Source organism: Parambassis ranga, chromosome 4, assembly GCF_900634625.1.
Source record: "Parambassis ranga chromosome 4, fParRan2.1, whole genome shotgun sequence".
NCBI classification, from domain to species: domain Eukaryota; kingdom Metazoa; phylum Chordata; class Actinopteri; family Ambassidae; genus Parambassis; species Parambassis ranga.
The window spans coordinates 22,631,764-22,649,492 of NC_041025.1; the positions used below are offsets into that span (position 1 = coordinate 22,631,764).

General features: G+C 42.2%; 1 protein-coding gene across 2 annotated transcripts; it reads left to right on the forward strand.

Moving 5' to 3' along the window:
- The first annotated feature begins 946 nt into the window (after positions 1-946).
- LOC114434084 (protein FAM102B-like) lies at positions 947-17,651 on the forward strand. 2 transcript variants are annotated; one of them, XM_028402960.1, is made up of 11 exons: positions 947-1,200; positions 4,700-4,820; positions 4,952-4,981; positions 5,369-5,485; positions 7,044-7,090; positions 8,568-8,662; positions 11,529-11,627; positions 12,393-12,621; positions 13,447-13,583; positions 14,020-14,089; positions 15,095-17,651. In XM_028402960.1, the coding sequence occupies exons 1-11, from the start codon at positions 1,055-1,057 to the stop codon at positions 15,135-15,137; spliced, it is 1,134 nt and encodes a 377-aa protein (XP_028258761.1). In that variant the 5' UTR covers positions 947-1,054; the 3' UTR covers positions 15,138-17,651. The 2 variants fall into 2 exon arrangements, with proteins under 2 accessions (XP_028258761.1, XP_028258762.1); XM_028402961.1 differs by having other exon boundaries at positions 11,532-11,627.
- Positions 17,652-17,729: the final 78 nt, after the last annotated feature.

The window sequence follows — 17,729 nt, forward strand, 5'->3', positions numbered from 1 at the left end:
GTCGAATTAATCTGTCCATTCATTTCTGCTGTCTCCTCATTGACCGCCAGGTGGCGATAGAGCGAGAGAGCCAGAGGAGGAGGGCTGCGTTTGACACTCATTAAGCTGAATACTGTCGTCAGCACATAACCGGTTAATCAATGATTTTCCCAAAATAAAAGCATAAATATCAGGCATGGAATGTTGAAATAAGTTACCAAAACGAAATGAAAATAGGAAGAACCATTTAAAACATATTAATAAAGAGATAAAACCGGCAACCTATGGAAGCATTTTATTTATATGAGAGATTATAACTTTAGGGCTATAGGGAGTTCATCTGACCTTTGGGCTCCTTGTGGATCATTGCGTAAATTCCTTGGACAATCTCAAACATGCAAAACAAATATTTATCCTCCTTTCTGATACAGTTGTATCTAGTCTGTGATTAACAAAGATCAATAATATGTAACACAATTTGAATGTACTGTTTTGGAAAAACAGAAAATACACAACTCAATGCAATGGTTGACATGTTATGTTTCCCTTCCATATCCCCAAATTTCCCTGAGGACCTTCCCAAAGGGATTAAGAAAGTATATTCTATTCTATACACATACAGTGTTAATATATATTACATGTTTTAGGCTGACTGAAAAATCATCATCATCTACAACTTAATTTCCCCACAGGGATTAATAAAGTAAATCTTAATCTTAATTGCTTCTTTGTGTCTCAGCTTGCCACAACTAGGCAAACACAAAACAAGCAAAATTAACCAAAAGCTGGCATTTAAAAAAATTATGAGAAATAAAGTGAGAAGGAAAAGTAACCGTGAGTGGATTTTTTAAGACATTTGTTTTAAATAGATCATTTTATTTTGAAAATCCCGGAGAGGAAATGGCGCCGTTTTCTGCTTCGGTTAGTTTCGGTCCTTCTCGGATTGTTGTCACCAGCAGCGCTCCCCCATCCTCCCCACAACACACTCCACTGTAGCCGAACCACAACACAATGGGGCTGTAATGTCAGCGACGGGCGAGTTCAGAGCATCTTCTGCGGACTCTTGAGACTGTGCATGGATTTAATGATGATGAAGAAAAAGAAATTCAAGTTTAAGGTGGATTTTGAGCTGGACGAGCTGTCGTCGGTCCCCTTTGTCAACGGTGTCCTCTTCTGTAAAGTCAGGCTGCTGGACGGCGGGTTCTCCGAGGAGTCCTCTCGGTGAGGATGTTTTGAATACAGACCTTCAAACAATGGCTGGTTCTTAGTCCGCAGGTTAAAACCAGCCCTGCAACTTCAGAATGTCAAAGAACAGTCAATTGCTAACTAGCTAGTAGGCTAAGAAACTAGCTAACATCAGTCAGTTGCCAGTTTAAGATGTTATGCTAATGTTTTCAACAGCAGATGCTAATTTACAGATCAGGTGACTGAGTACAATTGCCTCTGATAAATCTGATCAAACTATCTCAGGTGTTAATTACAACTCGTTGGCATTTTCTTCTTCGCATTAAAGCCAACATATGGTTGTGTTTAACAGTTGTGGAATTGATTACTGTGCTTTCAGAAGCCTGTAATCAATTAGTCAGTAATCACTGCCTTAAAGTCAAAATGGCTCTTTGAGCTTTTCTATAATGTCCCTTCAGGTGCTGGATTATATTTGATCCCCATGAAGTTTTAGTGAAGTAGCTTGGATTGTGTCTTGACTGTGGTTTAATCAATTTGCTATTGATTAGACCATCAACCAGTCCTTTCTGTCAAAGGAGCATGGATACAGTGAACCCTCCTTTACAGTAGGAGTAACATGTTTCATTCAGTTTCTCAGATGAATGAGGAGAAGGTGACAGCGGTCTGTCGCAGTGGAGAGCTTGTTAATGTCACAGCTACATCATAGTTGGGCTCATTATTTGGTGTCACCCTGTGGTCTATAGAGAACAGAAGTGTCACCCTGACAGCTCTGTTGAGACCAGCAAAGAGATTTCGGCTGTCACACATAAAAAAACATGTCATTTACCACAGTCTGAACGTCCGATCACAGCACAACTACCAGAGTAATACCTCACACGTATCATTATCTATTAATATTATTATTATTTATTATTATTTTCCTGAGTTATAGTCCAAATGTTCAATTAAACATACATAGAAATAGCCAATTTCCTGTGACACTAGCGAACCTCAACCTCAGACTCACACATTTCCTGTGCAGCTGTAGCTTCTTATTTCCAACCACTTGCTGCTAAAGAATACATGTTTTTGTTTAGTGTTATTATAATAAAGAGACAGAGTCATCTTTCAAGAGTGTTTTCGGTATCAACAGCTACAGTTTTGCACACAAGACATTTGTCAAATCAGGGATTAAACAAGAGCAGTGTGAAAACAAATAGTTAGTTGTGGGTAAATCAAAGTTTGTGAATGATTACAAGCAGAAGGAACGACACTGTAGCTCAGACCAGTTCAGATGTCTGTTAAAAAGTGAACAAACTTGGTCTCATGTCGATACAGATTATAGGTCTACATGTGTTTTTTGGTAAATCCAAGATAGGTGGGTGTGTGGAGACAAACAAATGGCACAAGATGTGCACTTAACATCCCCTGATAAGTCTGTGGGACTCAGCAGACAAGACAGACTGGGATGCTGAAGCTAAAATTTGGTGCATGACAAGACATTGTTGATGTGTACAGGAAAAGGGTTGTTGTAGCCGTGGAAGGAAGTGAACTGCGATAGCCATAATTCAGTGTCATCCTGTATTACACAACTGTGCCGCGATAATGCTGTCATTGCTGTTGAGACGAGTAAAGTCCTCCTCTTCTGTGTGTTACCTGTGCTGGACTTTTTTACTCTTACATTAGTCCTGGACAAAGGGGAAAGCTTTGTTCTTGTGTGAGGCTGCAGGGATTAGATGGCTTCGCTTGGATTATATAACAAGCCTTCTGTTTGCTCCACAGTAAAGTAGCTCATATAAAAAAGCCCAGTCTGTGCAGGCAGAGTTAGGATGTTTCTGAGGTCATGGATGAAGGGTCTTTTTTTTTTTTTATTGCAGCTTCAACTGCTTCAGTGAAATAAGTAAGACGTTCATTTAATCCCATAAACGGGGCAGTAAGGTTCAGATTCTAATTAAAACTCCAACTCTTTGTTGTTTTATTTCCTAGGCTGATGTGGTCACAAGTCTTTGACTTGTTCTGCAGGAGATTAGTTTGTTAGACCCCCCGAAACTAGATTTCCTCTCACTCTCCTTTGAGTCATCCCAGCTGTAAGTGTAAGGGAAGTGTGACTTGTTGTGTTATGAGGCTTTCTTCCCGTCATCCCTACTCTTCCAGCCCAAAATCAGCTTCTTTTGGACATATTCAGACTGGGTAAATCTAGGGCTGATGTGTGAAAACATTGCATCAAATTCACATCAAAAGATGTTTCTGCCTCAGACTGCAGCTGCCTCTGAAAGGAGAGCAGCTGTACTTTAACAAGATATCTGACCCATGTAGAGAGATGAGAGAGAGATGTCCTCTGTTTAAGCTTAAAAACCAGACTTACCACACTACCTAAGAGGATTTTGCTGCACTGAGAAGTACTGTGGAAGTACAGTTCACTGACTGGAAGTCAGTGAAATGAAGCCAGTTTTCCCAAAGCACACTGTGTCCAGCTGGCTGGGAGTTCCCTGTCAGACTCTGGGAGTTCACTCTCTGAAACGTATCAACCTCGGGATGAAGTCAGCATTTGTAAAACATTAGTCACACATCTGCTGCTTTGTGAGAGTGAGGATGCAAAACACAAGCCTGTATATTCGGGCAGTCTTAACCATCTTACCAAGGATTTGCACATGCTCTTAATCGTCTTGTCATAAACACTCCTCGTGCTACATTTTCTCCTTCCCCTCTGTGTGTTTTTGTCTCAATTTCTGATGCAAATTGACTTGTTGCATTAGTTTACCGTGTCCAGCATCAGCTCTGCTTGTGTTTGAACCCGGCAATGAGATGAATGGCAATGCTGGCTGTATTAACAGATGGGAGATGGTTAGGTGAGTGGGAGAGGAGAGGACACCAGCGAAAGAGAAGCCATCTGTGGTATCGTAATTCTGCCTACGCACACTCGTCCTTCTCTTTCACTCCAAGCCCTTTATACTGAGAGAATCATTTTAACCTCCTATACAGTCGAGAGTGTGTGTGTGTTTCTCCTTGCTGTGGATTGAGTAGTTAAATAAATCAATACGTGAATACAGGACTGGGCTTGATTAGCTTGTTAATTGAGTGCCTGGGGGTAAAAAAAAAAAAAAAAATTGGAGCATAAGAACATGAGCTCGTATTGGATGCCTGGACCAGTAACCTTAAACAGGGAGGAGATGTGGAGGATCATTCGTGCAGAAGTCATTCAGACTAAGTGGTTTTATGTGTTATGTAATAGTCATATTAAAATGAATGACTGTTCTCCCACAGCTTGAAGATATGGGCTAACAGTCATTAAAGAATCACAATAAGAGAACAGTTCATCTGGGTGTTGAGTTTTCACAAAGCCATTAGCTGGCTCGTCAGAGCTGTTTGATCAGTCATTTTGTGTGGATAGTTTTACATTCCTTCCCGTTTTAGGGAATATTTAATATGATCCAGTATTATGTTAATCATCAGTAATAATAATGGGAGTTATAGTCTGCTACACAAGGATTAACATGTTGAATCAGATTTCTTTGTCAAGTGCTTAAATGTGATGTAAATCCTTGTCTCCTTACAGGGAGCCGGTGCAGGCGAACTGTGTTCGATGGAGGAAGCAGTTCACCTTCCCTTGCAAGATGAGCGCCAATGCAGGGACAGGTGTGCTGGACCCCTGTGTGTGTCGAGTGTCTGTCCGAAAGGTGCGTTATATATACGGCTAATTGTTGTGCAGCAAACTGCAATACGAACAGACTCATTAAGGTCTTTTCTCCCTTAATTACCCATCACTTAGTAATGTTTTAATTTCAGTGTTTGTGCTTTTCTTTCACAGGAGCTAAAAGGAGGAAAGGCATATGCAAAGGTAAACCCCATACCCTGCAATGACTTACATGTCACCATGATTTGTAGAGATTAGTCATATTGATGCGGTGAGCTCTGTAGGCTTGTAGTAAACAGATGGCCTTTACAGCCTGCAGGACAGCTCGGCTCATCATGTCATGTGTTCTCACTTCCATTGTTTGAAATGTAATTACTCATTGAACCCTCTAAACGTCTGGTTCTTAACTGGTTAATATCATTTTCGCTAATAGTGAAGTATGGAGTAAAAATGAGCTGTGAGATGAAGTTTCCCCTCATGTCCTGCGTGCTGTCATTTTCCATCTGGAGATCGCCACGTTGCTGACTAAGACAAAAGCGCACCCTCCAGAGAGGAAACAAAGCTGACCCTGTGCCATTGTGTCTCCTTCAGCTTGGTTTTGCAGATCTGAATTTAGCAGAGTTTGCCGGCTCAGGGAATACAACCCGCAGATGTCTGCTGGAAGGCTACGACACCAAAAATACTCGGCAGGATAACTCCATTCTCAAGGTACTTTTGAAGCACCCGCACCGGTCTGAGGTCCGTAATGTTGAATATAAGCCTGGGAACAATGCATGCATGCAAGTTTTTGCATAAACGTTTGCGAACAACAACACTGGACAGAATTAAACTCACTCACCACAAGAGTTGTTCTCTTTTCTACTGACACTGGCATCAGGGGCACTGGTATTTTTGCTCGGTCAGACCAGGGCAGGGAAACTTAGCTTCTTGAGATTGTCAGTCTGCTACACACATACTCAGCCACTTCTCTGTTATCTGGAGGGTTGGACGCTTGTCTTGGTTGCTTCCTGGACAGCTTCTACCATACTCCTGTCTGCTTTAGCCTGCTCTGTTTCTCTTTGTCAATTCATCAACAGGGTAATGTTGTCAAAGACACCAAACTGTCAAATTAAAGTGACGACGATAGGCTTAAGAAGCATTCTGAGAACTTATTTGACAAAAGCTCGAAGTTAAAATGTAGTTACAGTTGACTCTAACCTCTATGTTAACCATGTTGGGCAGTGGTTGCGCAGGGTTGTCCAATAACCAGAAGGTTGGTGGTTCAATCCCAACTCCTCCCTAGTCATTGTTGTGTGTCCTTGGGCAAGGCACTTTGCCTCCAGTGCACTCACTGGTGTGTGGTTCTACTTGCTGGCAGCCTTAAAGGTAGGATAGGAGAGTTTGGCCCCGTTCACACTGGAGAAAGTCATTCCAGCTAGAGTAGGATTGAGCCCAGACAGCCTTTAAGCTGGATGCGTTGAGACCAAATCTGGCTAGCACACAGTTGTGTCCGCACTCAATCCGGCTTCATCCAGCGTGTTTGCTGTTCTCCAAACCACTAGGTGGCGCCTCGTAATATGGCTAATAATGTGGCTAGCCGGATTCGCTAGCCACATTTGCGTTCACACCTGAGCCACATTTGAGCCAATCCTGCTAGATCCACCTCTCGAGGGTGGCCTTTGAAAACTCAGTGAGAGTCAGCCAGATTTGAAAGTAAACACACGCCCCTTTCTCTTGGCGCTCACCCCAAAGCCACGCCTCCCAATCACATGGACTCGCATCACCTGAAGACGAGCTGCGTCTTCGGCCATCATGCACGTACCTCTCTGGTGTGCGCAGAGCAGGAAGAGAGTGACAACCAGACAATACTCCACGCAGGGTCCACCCGGAGGATTGGCTGATGTTTTTAGTGTTTTATAGCTTCCACAGATGATTCATATTCTTCGTTTTAATGAGAAACTGCCGAACTAATCGGTTGCTATCGGATTGTAAAGAGAAGTTACACTAATTTAACAAAAAGTGCATCAGAGTGAAATCTCCTACCCGACCTTTAAACAATTTCCCTTCTGGGGTTATTAAAGAAAAAAAACAACCTTTGGTACAAATTACTTTGATGTTTTGACTTTTGTTCTCTTCATTAAATGTTATTGTAGCTCGCTGTATCCTATTGTTTCAATTCCTCCTTTCATACCCTTGTTCCAGTCTCTTTTTATGTTTACATATTTCAGACTTTGTTTTTTGACTGACTACAAATACAACTCACAGATTTTCTTTTGTTTGTTTTCAGGTTATCATCAGTACACAGCTCATGTCAGGAGATCCCTGTTTTAAAACGTAAGTCACTTTTTTCTGCTTTTCTGATTGGTCAGTGAGGTTGAGGTCTGACCTGTGTGAAGGAACAGACTTTGTGTGACATTCAGTTTGCTCACCACTGAACCTTTCATATCTGAGTACTCACAGGAAACCAAAACAAACCCATGAACCTCCACTGCACTGTAATTTAAAGCCTTTGTTGTTCCTCCAGAACAGATACAGTTTAAGTACCACCGTGATGATTATTTGGCCCTTTACAAGGATTCATCTTTTTAAATTGTTTAGTATAACTTGGCAGATTCTGTCCTCAGACGTTTCTTTATAATCTGCTGCTGGCTGTGTTTGTGTGGGAGCTGTTCCAGGAACTCTAGCTGTAGCTGTAGGTGTGGTTCTACTGTCAACACTGTGCTTTGTCAAAGTTTTCATACAAGATAATAAAGGCCAAAGTAACTATTCACCAGCATTACGTGCAGAGGTGGAGGAAGTACTGAAGCTTGGCACTTAAAGTACAAATAACCAGCAAAATATATACTCAAGTAAAAGTAGAAGTCAACAATCCTACTTAAGTAAAAGTCTTAAGTACTTTTAAATGTACTTAAAGTATGCATATGATTGATTTCCATTGCAAAGGATCTGAACAGGTTAAAATAATCAAATGAAAATGGACCATGTGTAGTTAATGTCCATGTTCAGTCCAGAAGCAGCTGTGGACAGGTCTGTGTGTCATGAGGCAGGCTGTGGGCATCAAGTGAACAGAGAGGCTGCTGATAACAAACAGGCATTCAGCATGTTTACTGTGTCAGTGTTCCTGCTGTAGATTCATGTTGTGATTCATGTTAATCAGACATTAATGGATGGACCTGTGTTAGCAGACAGCAGCTAACTAGTTAGCTAACTGAGCCAGAGCACCGGCATCATGACTGAGGCTCATTATAGAAACACAGCTGGCAGCGTGACACCACCTCCATGCAGAGTCTGACCTCACATCAGTCCAGCACAGCTGTATGAACACAACTGTATTCATCAATGTACTTGTAACTACAGACATTTTAAAATTTGTAGTGGAGTAGAAAGTACAGATAATAGCTGCAAAATGTAATGGAGTAAAAGTATAAAGTATGCACTATTATTTTACATAAAAATTTACTTAAGTACAGTAACGAAGTACAAATACTTAGTTACTTTTCACCACTGATTACATGTTAGGTTGTTGCATTTGTTCTTCTGCTAGAAATATGCTGCTCTACCCGAGGCTGAAATATGACCTAAAAATTATTCAGTGCTGTACGCTTGTGCCAAAAGCTGCATCTTGTTTTACTGTGTATACTTGATAGAATCTACCGTGTACGCAGCTTTACCCTTAATGCTTTCCTGATTTGAAAAATTGTATAATCTGTCAAGTCATGTTTTCTCATCCTTCCTCAGCATTGGCCTGCCATCGACCTTTGCACTACACAAGCCAGAAAATAAAGCTACATTGTCTTTCCTGTGTCACCAGGCCTCCCTCCACAGCCACAGTGATTGGGATCCAGGGTGATGGAGAGAGCCTGCTGGAGGAGAGGAAGGGAGGGGACTCACAGACTGGCTGTTCTGGTGAGGCTGATCACGGCCACACCACACTCCTCCTCCGCTCTGCTGTGCCACCTCACTGGCTTTTCATTTCCACCTGACACAGTCTGGTGTCCAGTCAGACTGTTGTTCTACTTCTATGATTGTGTTTGATATTTAGATAACATGCATGTTTGAACTGGTCCTGGTGACCAATGCTGTGGATTTACATTAGAATAGCTCTCAGAGCTTCCAGGTATTTTAGCTTGTTATTATACTGACACAGCACTTCCTTCCTTTTTTCCTTTTTGTTGCATCTGTCCAGTGAAAAAGATGTCTACTTCTAAACCTGAGTAAAACATTGGATTTCAGTGTTTATAATCTGGGTACACATGGCTAAATGTTAATGCACTCTGTTTCTTAACCCATGTATGACCCTTGTTTGGAAACTACCACTCCCTAAATGGCAGTTTACTGCAGACACATGCTTGGATTCAAACTATAACTTCCTCACCTGCCATTAACATACACTGGCTGACATAAGTCTTATCCCAAATGTGCATTCTCTTGTGGTTTGGTGTGTGGAAACCATGATTTTCCCACCACCAAACTTGACTGTCTTCTGTCCATCCTCTATGCAAGCTGTGGGTCGTGGCAAATACAACACGCCTTTTTTGTTGTCTCATGCCAGTTTCCTAGCAGTAATTCTCCTATGGAGACCACTGTGTGAAAGAATTCGACTAAATGTTCTTGTGCATACGTGATTTTCTGGTGCCCAGGCCTTATTTAGCTTTTCTGCAGTTATAAAAGGATTGGCCTTGGAACAAGCGGTGATCTCGAGCAGTTGTCTTACAGGGTCTTCCTGACCTGGGCTTGTCATGAACATCACCAGTTTCTTTTAGATACATTAAAAATTTCTGCCACCACATCAGCAGACTCGGTCTTCATGCTCTTGATGATCAGCACTTTGTTCTGTGGTTGAATCTTTGGCATGTTGTCAGAGCTCAGTTTGCACTTCATATGAAGGTCTAGTATTCATTACATCATTTGTCACAGGTGAAGCTCTAACATGTGATTGGTTGAGTCATATGAAAATGAGACAAGACTTTTGTCCATGTAAAAACAGAGGCCATGGGCTCATGGCACTTTTTGATGGTTTCATTTTGCACCCTGTTGATGTAGAGTCTCTTGGCATAAAAATGAACCATTAATTATAACAAATAAGTGATTAGAAATACAAATAATTAACACATGAAGTTACTATGTGCGTATGGGACAAGACTTATGTCAGCCAGTGTGTATCCTACCTGACTCATGTTCTAGTTTCCAACCCTTAAACAACACTCAGCCCTTACTGCTGCTGCCTCATATTAATTATATAGGTAATTAAAATACAGTTCTAATGACACATTGAAGAATGGTATTGTTGGTGTATTAGCTGAGTGGTTAGAGAACCTGTAGGTGATGGACGAATGTCCCAACACGTCCTCCATGCATCAGCACCAGCATTTATCTGTGCTGTGATTTTTCTTCTTGTGTAGCTGCTACTTATCTCTTTTCCACCAAAAAAAAAAAAATTGTGTCTTCCAGCCTCTGTCCCTGTTCTGCTGTTCTCTTTCTCCCTGTCCCCCCCGCCTGTGCTCCCTCTTGTTCAGTGTGTGTCATCATGTGTGAACACATTGCAGTGTTGTATGCTTGTTCTTGCTGGAAGCTTTAAAGCGTCGCAGGGCTCTTTCATGTATAATTTAAACTAGCTCTCTTTTAGATTAACTACAATCTGCTCTGACCCTGTAGGCTCTTACTGGGTTAAAAATAGGACTGTGTGCAGTGCACGTCTGTCTGTGGGGGGTTGTGTGTGTGCATGTGTTGGCATACATGTGCGCACACATCAGAAGTGTATCTGTTGGACGATGCTCTTTTCTATCAACGCCATCATCTCTTGGCTGTGCATGCACAATCGTAGCTTGGAATTTGTACGTTTTTCCACCTCCTCCGAGTTAATATCTCTTACTGTGGTGTCTGTTACTTATTGTGGAGATATCTCCTGCAGACATTTGAACTCAAACATTTGGCAGTTTGACTGTTTGACATTTAAAAACGTGGCTCACATGTTTTTTTTAAGACTTGTGGGGTGATTGTGCACAGACTGTTTTATCTCAGCTGTCCAAGCTGTCACTGCTTTTTTCTTCCACTTTGGACTCTTCCACTATGGATTCCCATACCTTCTTCAAACATGTTTGGTCTTTGCCTGAGCACACGTGATTCTGTGTCCACACATCTGCCAGCTGTGGTCACCTTCTCATTAACGCTTGAGATGCTGACCAGAAGGCAGGTTTGCAAAAGCCACAGAGGGGGCGTTTTTAAGGTTGGTTTAGCGGTTGCCAATTGAAACAAATATAAATAAAAATAAATCAGCACCTAGCAACATTGTTTTGGTTACAGGAAATATACACCAGCATTAAGTTTATATGCAACAAACCAGAGGAAGAATGTGTGTGCGTGTGTGGTCTGAATTGAAACTTGTCTTGTCTCAGGTCTCACTTCATCACATTACATGTCTGGCTGGTGGTTTCTGTTCATGTCAAACTGTCTGCAAAGGGCACAGCAGTGTGTTGTTGATACATTTTGGAAAAGGAACCAGGTGCAGAGTTTTTTTTTTTGACGGTCTACATCTAACCACAGGCCTTTCACTTTGAACACACATAGTTTTCTTATGTTGCCCCTGCTTTCATTTCAAAGTATTACTTTCAATACCACAAATGTTTTGAAATGAGACTGAGTCACTGGCACCAAATGAGGAGATGCTTGTTTCTGACTACACATGAAGGTTTAATAGACATAGTACATGTTTGGATTTTGTTGTTGAGCCTTTCTCATTGTCCCACATTTGTCTTCGTCCTTTCTAACCCAGCAGAGAGTCGGGAAGGGAAGTGTCCTGTTGTGTCAGACGACGGCGGCTGCGGCCACTCACGAACGTCCAGCTATGCCAGCCAGCAGTCCAAACTGTCAGGTAACCGCACGGAGCATTATGGAGTGGACAGAGTTCACTTTTTGTAGTGACAAAGTAGTCAAATATACGAGCTATTCTAAACTCCAGCTCTAAGCTGCTAATATCAAGGTCAAAGTGAGACTAAAAAGACTGAGGAGGAAAATGATAAAATATTGTTTCAGTGACACTTCTCTGGTGCAGTCCAGAGCTGGGGCTCAAGTTTCCATTACAGGCAGATCAGATGACTGTAATAAAGAAGCAGAGGAAGTGAAGGGATGCACTGAGAACAGCTCTAATGGCTCTCTCATATAGAATTTAAAAATGTATTTCCTGCCACGTGCAGCTCTTGATAGATTTGTTCGTTCCTCTCATTGGTGTGCAGCAGAACGAACTGATGTGCTGGGATGTGTCGTGCATTAGCTGCTTTCCTGCAGACACGAGCAGCATGTGAGTGTTTGTGGCTGTCGGTGCTAAATCATGAAACAGACAGCATGTTGGAATCTGCTGGACATCACATCCAGATCAGTTACAAATGCTGTTATAGTTGGTCTTGTGTCAGATTGATCTCTCATTAATGTTTGGATGCAAATTAGACCATCTCAGTAGCTGTTTTTTTACAGTTAGGGTACTTAATGTTATTATATTGGCGATCCTGTGGGACTGTAGGTTAAGACAAAGACAACAACTATATGATGTATTTAATTTAAATGTCAAAGAACCTCCGAGGTAAGTAAGGAGCAAAAAGTTCTAGAGTTGTTTTTAACATGGCTACCTGTTCCCTGTCAGGCTACAGCACAGGTCACTCCCGCTCCTCCAGCATGTCAGAGTTCAGCCACCGGAGAAATCACTCGGTGGGCAGCGCTTCGACGGGTATTGGAAGCATCCCAGAGCCGACCGAGGACCGAGAGTCCAGAACCTGTCCTGCTCTGCCCGAACACCCGGGCCCCACAGCCACGTCCAGCAACCCACAGGGCACGCCTGTGCGCAGCGCCTCGTCCTGCGAGCGGCTCAACAGGTGACGCTTTGAGTAAAAGGCAGCAGGAGATATTTTAGGGAAGGTAAAAGACTTTTATCATAACGTGACCACACCTGAGACCTGTGTCACGTTTCAGGAAGCAGCTGTCAGGCAGTAAAGACCAGTGAGGCAGAGCAGCAGAGGTGTATTTATAGGTCCATTTTGTGGTGTCAACAGGGGTCCTCTTTATAAAAACCTGAGTCATTGTGTTTGTAGAATCTAAAAATGTCCAATTGTGACTCAAACTGAGAAGCTTGACTGGGGATAGTTTGAAGTCGGTGGAAGGTGCACTTTGTTTTAGTCCGGTAGTTCTCAGGTCACTCATGTCTCAGGTCATATTTTGAGTGTTTCTGAGGAATACTTCAGCATTTTGAGAAGTTTACTTCACCATGTCTTTGCCCAGACTTACATCTGGACATAAATCTAAACGTATCTACCAGTAGCAGTATGAGTCTCCAGTGATTACTGAGAAACCTCACCGTGGCAACAAGACAGGAAGTTAGTGCACGAGTCAAGACACAGTTCCTAACCTACCGTAGCGTAAGAACCTCAGCAGGAAGCGAGTAAGCACATTTTACTAACATCCTGGGTTTTGTCAGATACAATTAAAAACAAGTCATTTGTCGTGCTGATCTGATCAGCTTTCATCTACAAGTGTTGATGTCATCATGTCACCAGTTCAGACAGCTGGAGTGTTTGTGACAGGTGACTGCAACGATAAAGGGATTGTGTACCAAAGTATGGCACAAAACCACATGTAAAGTACGTAACATGAAGCAATTAGTATTCAAACGCACACAAACATGACTTGTATCCACCTCTTAGACACCCGGTGAAGCAGGACTCCATGGAGTCCCAGCTGAAGAGAATGGACGACACACGGGTGGATGCTGACGATGTGGTGGAGAAGATTCTTCAGAGCCAGGACTTTACGCCCAGCCTGCTGGACTCCAGTGCTGAAGGTAGCATACACTACAAAAATGGATGACATGCTGAGGTCTCTAGGCTTTCTATTAATAATCCATCTCATTAATATGCATTTACGAGAAAAGTAACACAAGTACTCACTGGCTGCATCCTCATTCAGGCGCACAACCCTTTGTGCTGAAGCCACAGCTAGTTTGCATGAGACACTAATTAAGATAGCACCAGTCTGTTGCCTCATAAGTCATTGTGTGTACTTTGGGCAGAGCATTGTTTTTCTTTCCAAGGTCTCATCCAGCTCAAAGATAGAAAAAGAGAGCTGCTGTCAATACATGATTATTTTTAGATTGCCTAGCAACTGGCTGCTCCTCATGACAAGAATTATGCAGGAGGATGCGGGAGCTCTCTCTCTCTCTCTCTCTCTGTGTGTGTGTGTGTGTACTGACCAAACATTACCACGACTGCCTGTTTCAGAGGAAGGCCTGCGTCTGTTCGTGGGGCCTGGAGGAAGTACAGCGCTTGGAAGCCATCATCTTCCCACCAGGTGAGCATCTTCAAACAGTCACCTGAAGACACACTACAGCAATAAGCCAAGCTACTGCTCAAAGAACCTGTGAAATATGGCCGCTAAATGCCAGCTTTGCACACTTTACATATTCAGTATTTAGTCGAATGATTGAGGGAGTGGTTGGTTAGTTAGAGACAGCATGTCCAGCCACTAAAAGACGTGGACGAGGACAGAAACACCATGTTATGTTATGCTGTGTGAGGATGATGTAAGTAGACAAAATCTCTACTATATGTACCGTATTTTCCGGACTATAGGTCGCACCTGAGTATAAGTCACACCGGCCAAAAAATGCGTAATGAAGAAGAAAAAACCATAGATAGGTCACACCGGACTATTAGTTGCACCAGCGTTCCAGCGTGAATCACTACGTTGCCTCTTGAATTCCTCTTAACTTAAGTGGTGCGGCTGCAGGACATCGAGAGTGAGACACACGCATTTCAACAAGTCCTCACGCGGAGAAATGATTAGCTTCACCGCACAGAAACTCCTATAAACATCCTGTGAATGAGTCAAAGGCAGACTGCTGTGCGCTCATATAGCTGTCTGGAATTAGCGACTTATCGACCACGCACATCACCTATGCTCGGAATGCAACATGTGGACAAGCTGGAGGTGGAAGAGAACCGTCAGGAGAGGGACAGAACAGCTGCCATTATATCTGTAATGGGACGTCAGGACACAAGGATAACTAACTGTATATTTTAATATATAAGTCGCACCTGAGTATAAGCATAACCAGCCAAAGGATGAAAAAAAAGTGTGACTTGTAGTCCGGAAAATACGGTACTTCTCTAATTAAATTAGGTTCCAAACTAATAGGAGCTCTTAAACTGAAGATGGAACAGAACTTGCCACCAACAGGACTGGAACTTTCTAGATCATTTATTGACGTACTTTGTCTCCACTGCTTTTAAATGATCACCTTCTTGATCTTTCATGACATGACATTGCTGATTCATTTCCCCCATGTTCCCTCAGGGTCGGTGCTGGAGCCTATGAGCAGGTAGTGATAAAGCGTTAAAGACCTGCAGCCTCTGAGTGATGGACAGACGCCGATAACATCTGTACAGTGTTGATCTTTAACCCTAGCTGGTCAGCGCTGCTTCTCACCTGATCACTCAGTGACCCATCAACATTACAAAAGCGCCCTCTTGTGTTCATATCGCCTACGTGACCCTGCAGCCGTTATATATATAGATATATTTAGGAGCAGGAGTTGGACAGATGACATCACACATCTGTGATATTCGGATTATTGCTCTTGTCTCACTCCCTGTGTGGAAACTGTCCCTTCCTTCTGGGAGCAGAAAGCTTTAACCTCTTTGGATCTGGAAGGAAACGATTAACCATACACACAACGGGAGGATGAACTGTGTGCATCATCGGACAAACTAAAACACACATGTTGTGTTCTTAATACATTCCTTTTGTGTCTCTCTGTGTTCATCCTTTTACAAAGGGATGCATTATTATAATATATCGGCCTAATAGCTGCTGAAAAGCTGTAACTGTTGTCACACTGACAGCTGCTGTGTTTTTAAAGGTTATTTTAGTACAGAAACATCAGACTTGAGCTATTTGATGTGTGAACATGGTTTTTTGTTGTTTGCTAAAACCACTTTTATCAGTAGTAACAGTAATAATATATATATTAAAACAGCATATTGAAGTAGTACACATTATCCTCTTTTAATCTTGGACCGTCTCATATCCATCACGGTGTGTGACACCAAATTTGAAGAGGTTAGGGTTAGATACCTTTTGCTCTCTCTTCTGCTGCGTTGAAGAGACTGTGGGTCCAAACAGCCAGAGAACATCTCTACAAAATGCAGCAGGATGGAGTGAGACGTTCTTGTGCTTTTAGCAGACATCTAATATTCGGTTCTTTTTCCGGCTCACTGAAAGGATCCACTCAGCTCGAGTTTACTCAGTGAGAGCAGCCAGCTCCACTCAGATGGGAGTGACGAGTCCCTCAGAGGTTAACCAAGTGCTGGAAAACGATATATACCTGAGTTTCCTGCAGACGTTTAACACTCATACTGTGTGAGTGACTCCTTCAGTGGCTTCTTCTTAGGTAGCAGGTTTTTAATGATCGAGTGTGAGAACAGGGGAGGAACTCAAACAAGCCCAAAAACCGACAAACACCATCAGGTTTCTGTCTGAGAATCCTGACAGACGTTAACGAGCAAAAACATTTCTCCTGTGGTTACTGTTCTTTGTACTGCACGGCAAACATAATTGGGGGGGGGGGGGGGGGCTTCTAAGACTAATTTTACTAAAGAAAGAAATCAGTGGCTCTGTTGTGCACCTTGGCTCTGCAACTCGGGGAGCTTACATGTAATGAAAGAACCTGTGACGCATCAACTAGCTGAACTGATGCACACTGTGGTTTGTTTTACCTTAGAACTGTACACTGAAGGACTAGTTAAGTAATCCACTGCCATGAAGTTAACGCTTAACAGCACCTGTATTTAAAAAGACCCAGAGTAATACAGTGGTGTTGTGTGTATATTACCTACAGTAGCTTCATACCAACAGTTAGAACTGAATAGTTTTTCATGTTACACTCAAAATAGGAGCAGAAGACAAATCTAATCTACTACAAACGTTTTGAGTCACGCATGTAGACTGATTGTAGGAGTTAAAAGTGCAGAATTTATTAGAACAAACTAGCCAAAGTACACACACACACACACACACACACAGTTATTACCTGGGAGACTGTCAGGCCTATGCATTATAAGAATATTTAACACAGAACTAGTGAAGCAGACTGTACAGCATCTGTAATCTTCTGTCTCCTGTCGTAAGCCATAGCAGAGGTGGATGAAGGCCTCTTCCAGATATACATCTTATATTAATACCTGCACAAGTGTCATCAGTGTACTGTGTTTTAACTCTGTGTCAGTGTTCTGTTTTTATCTTTTGCATGATTATGGTGTCCTTTTAATTTCTAAGCTTTGATATGTTTTTCCTCATTTTTTGTTTCCATCAATTTCCAGACTGAAGGAGCGGTTTGTTAACGTGCTTATTTAGAATGTAGGAATCAAATCTGCACAACCATCAACATATGATGTGACTGTAAAGCAGTGTTCTCCTCTCGTGTTTTGGTTTAGATGTTAAAAAAAAAATCAGTCTTTGTTGTCGTTGAATCTTCCATTGCTGATATTGTGCCATATTTTTGCTAATGAATATTTTATTGTTACAGAAAAGAGAGACTTTCACGACAGTGACAGTGGTAAGTGTATGATTGACAGCTACCAAATATCTGATCAGTGGGTGTTTTTGTTGTCTTTTTGTATATCTGACCTGTGTGATGCAGGTATGTTCATCTTGGTACCTAACATGTTGTTACAGACATGGTTGCTTCTTCTCTTCTGTGAAGCTGTTGTCTATATAAACCTGTAAAAGTGATGTTCTGCGCTGTTCTGACACTGTCCAGTGTTTCCTGTTACAGAATTGTACTTTTGACCAACATTTGCTTCCTTAACAAGTGTACTGGATGCTTACAATGTCTACCTTGCACTGTTGAATAAAACAGTTTAAAAAGCTCAGTGTGCCTGGCCTCAACTTGTGTGTGTGTGTGTGTGTGTGTGTGTGTGTACAAGTGCAG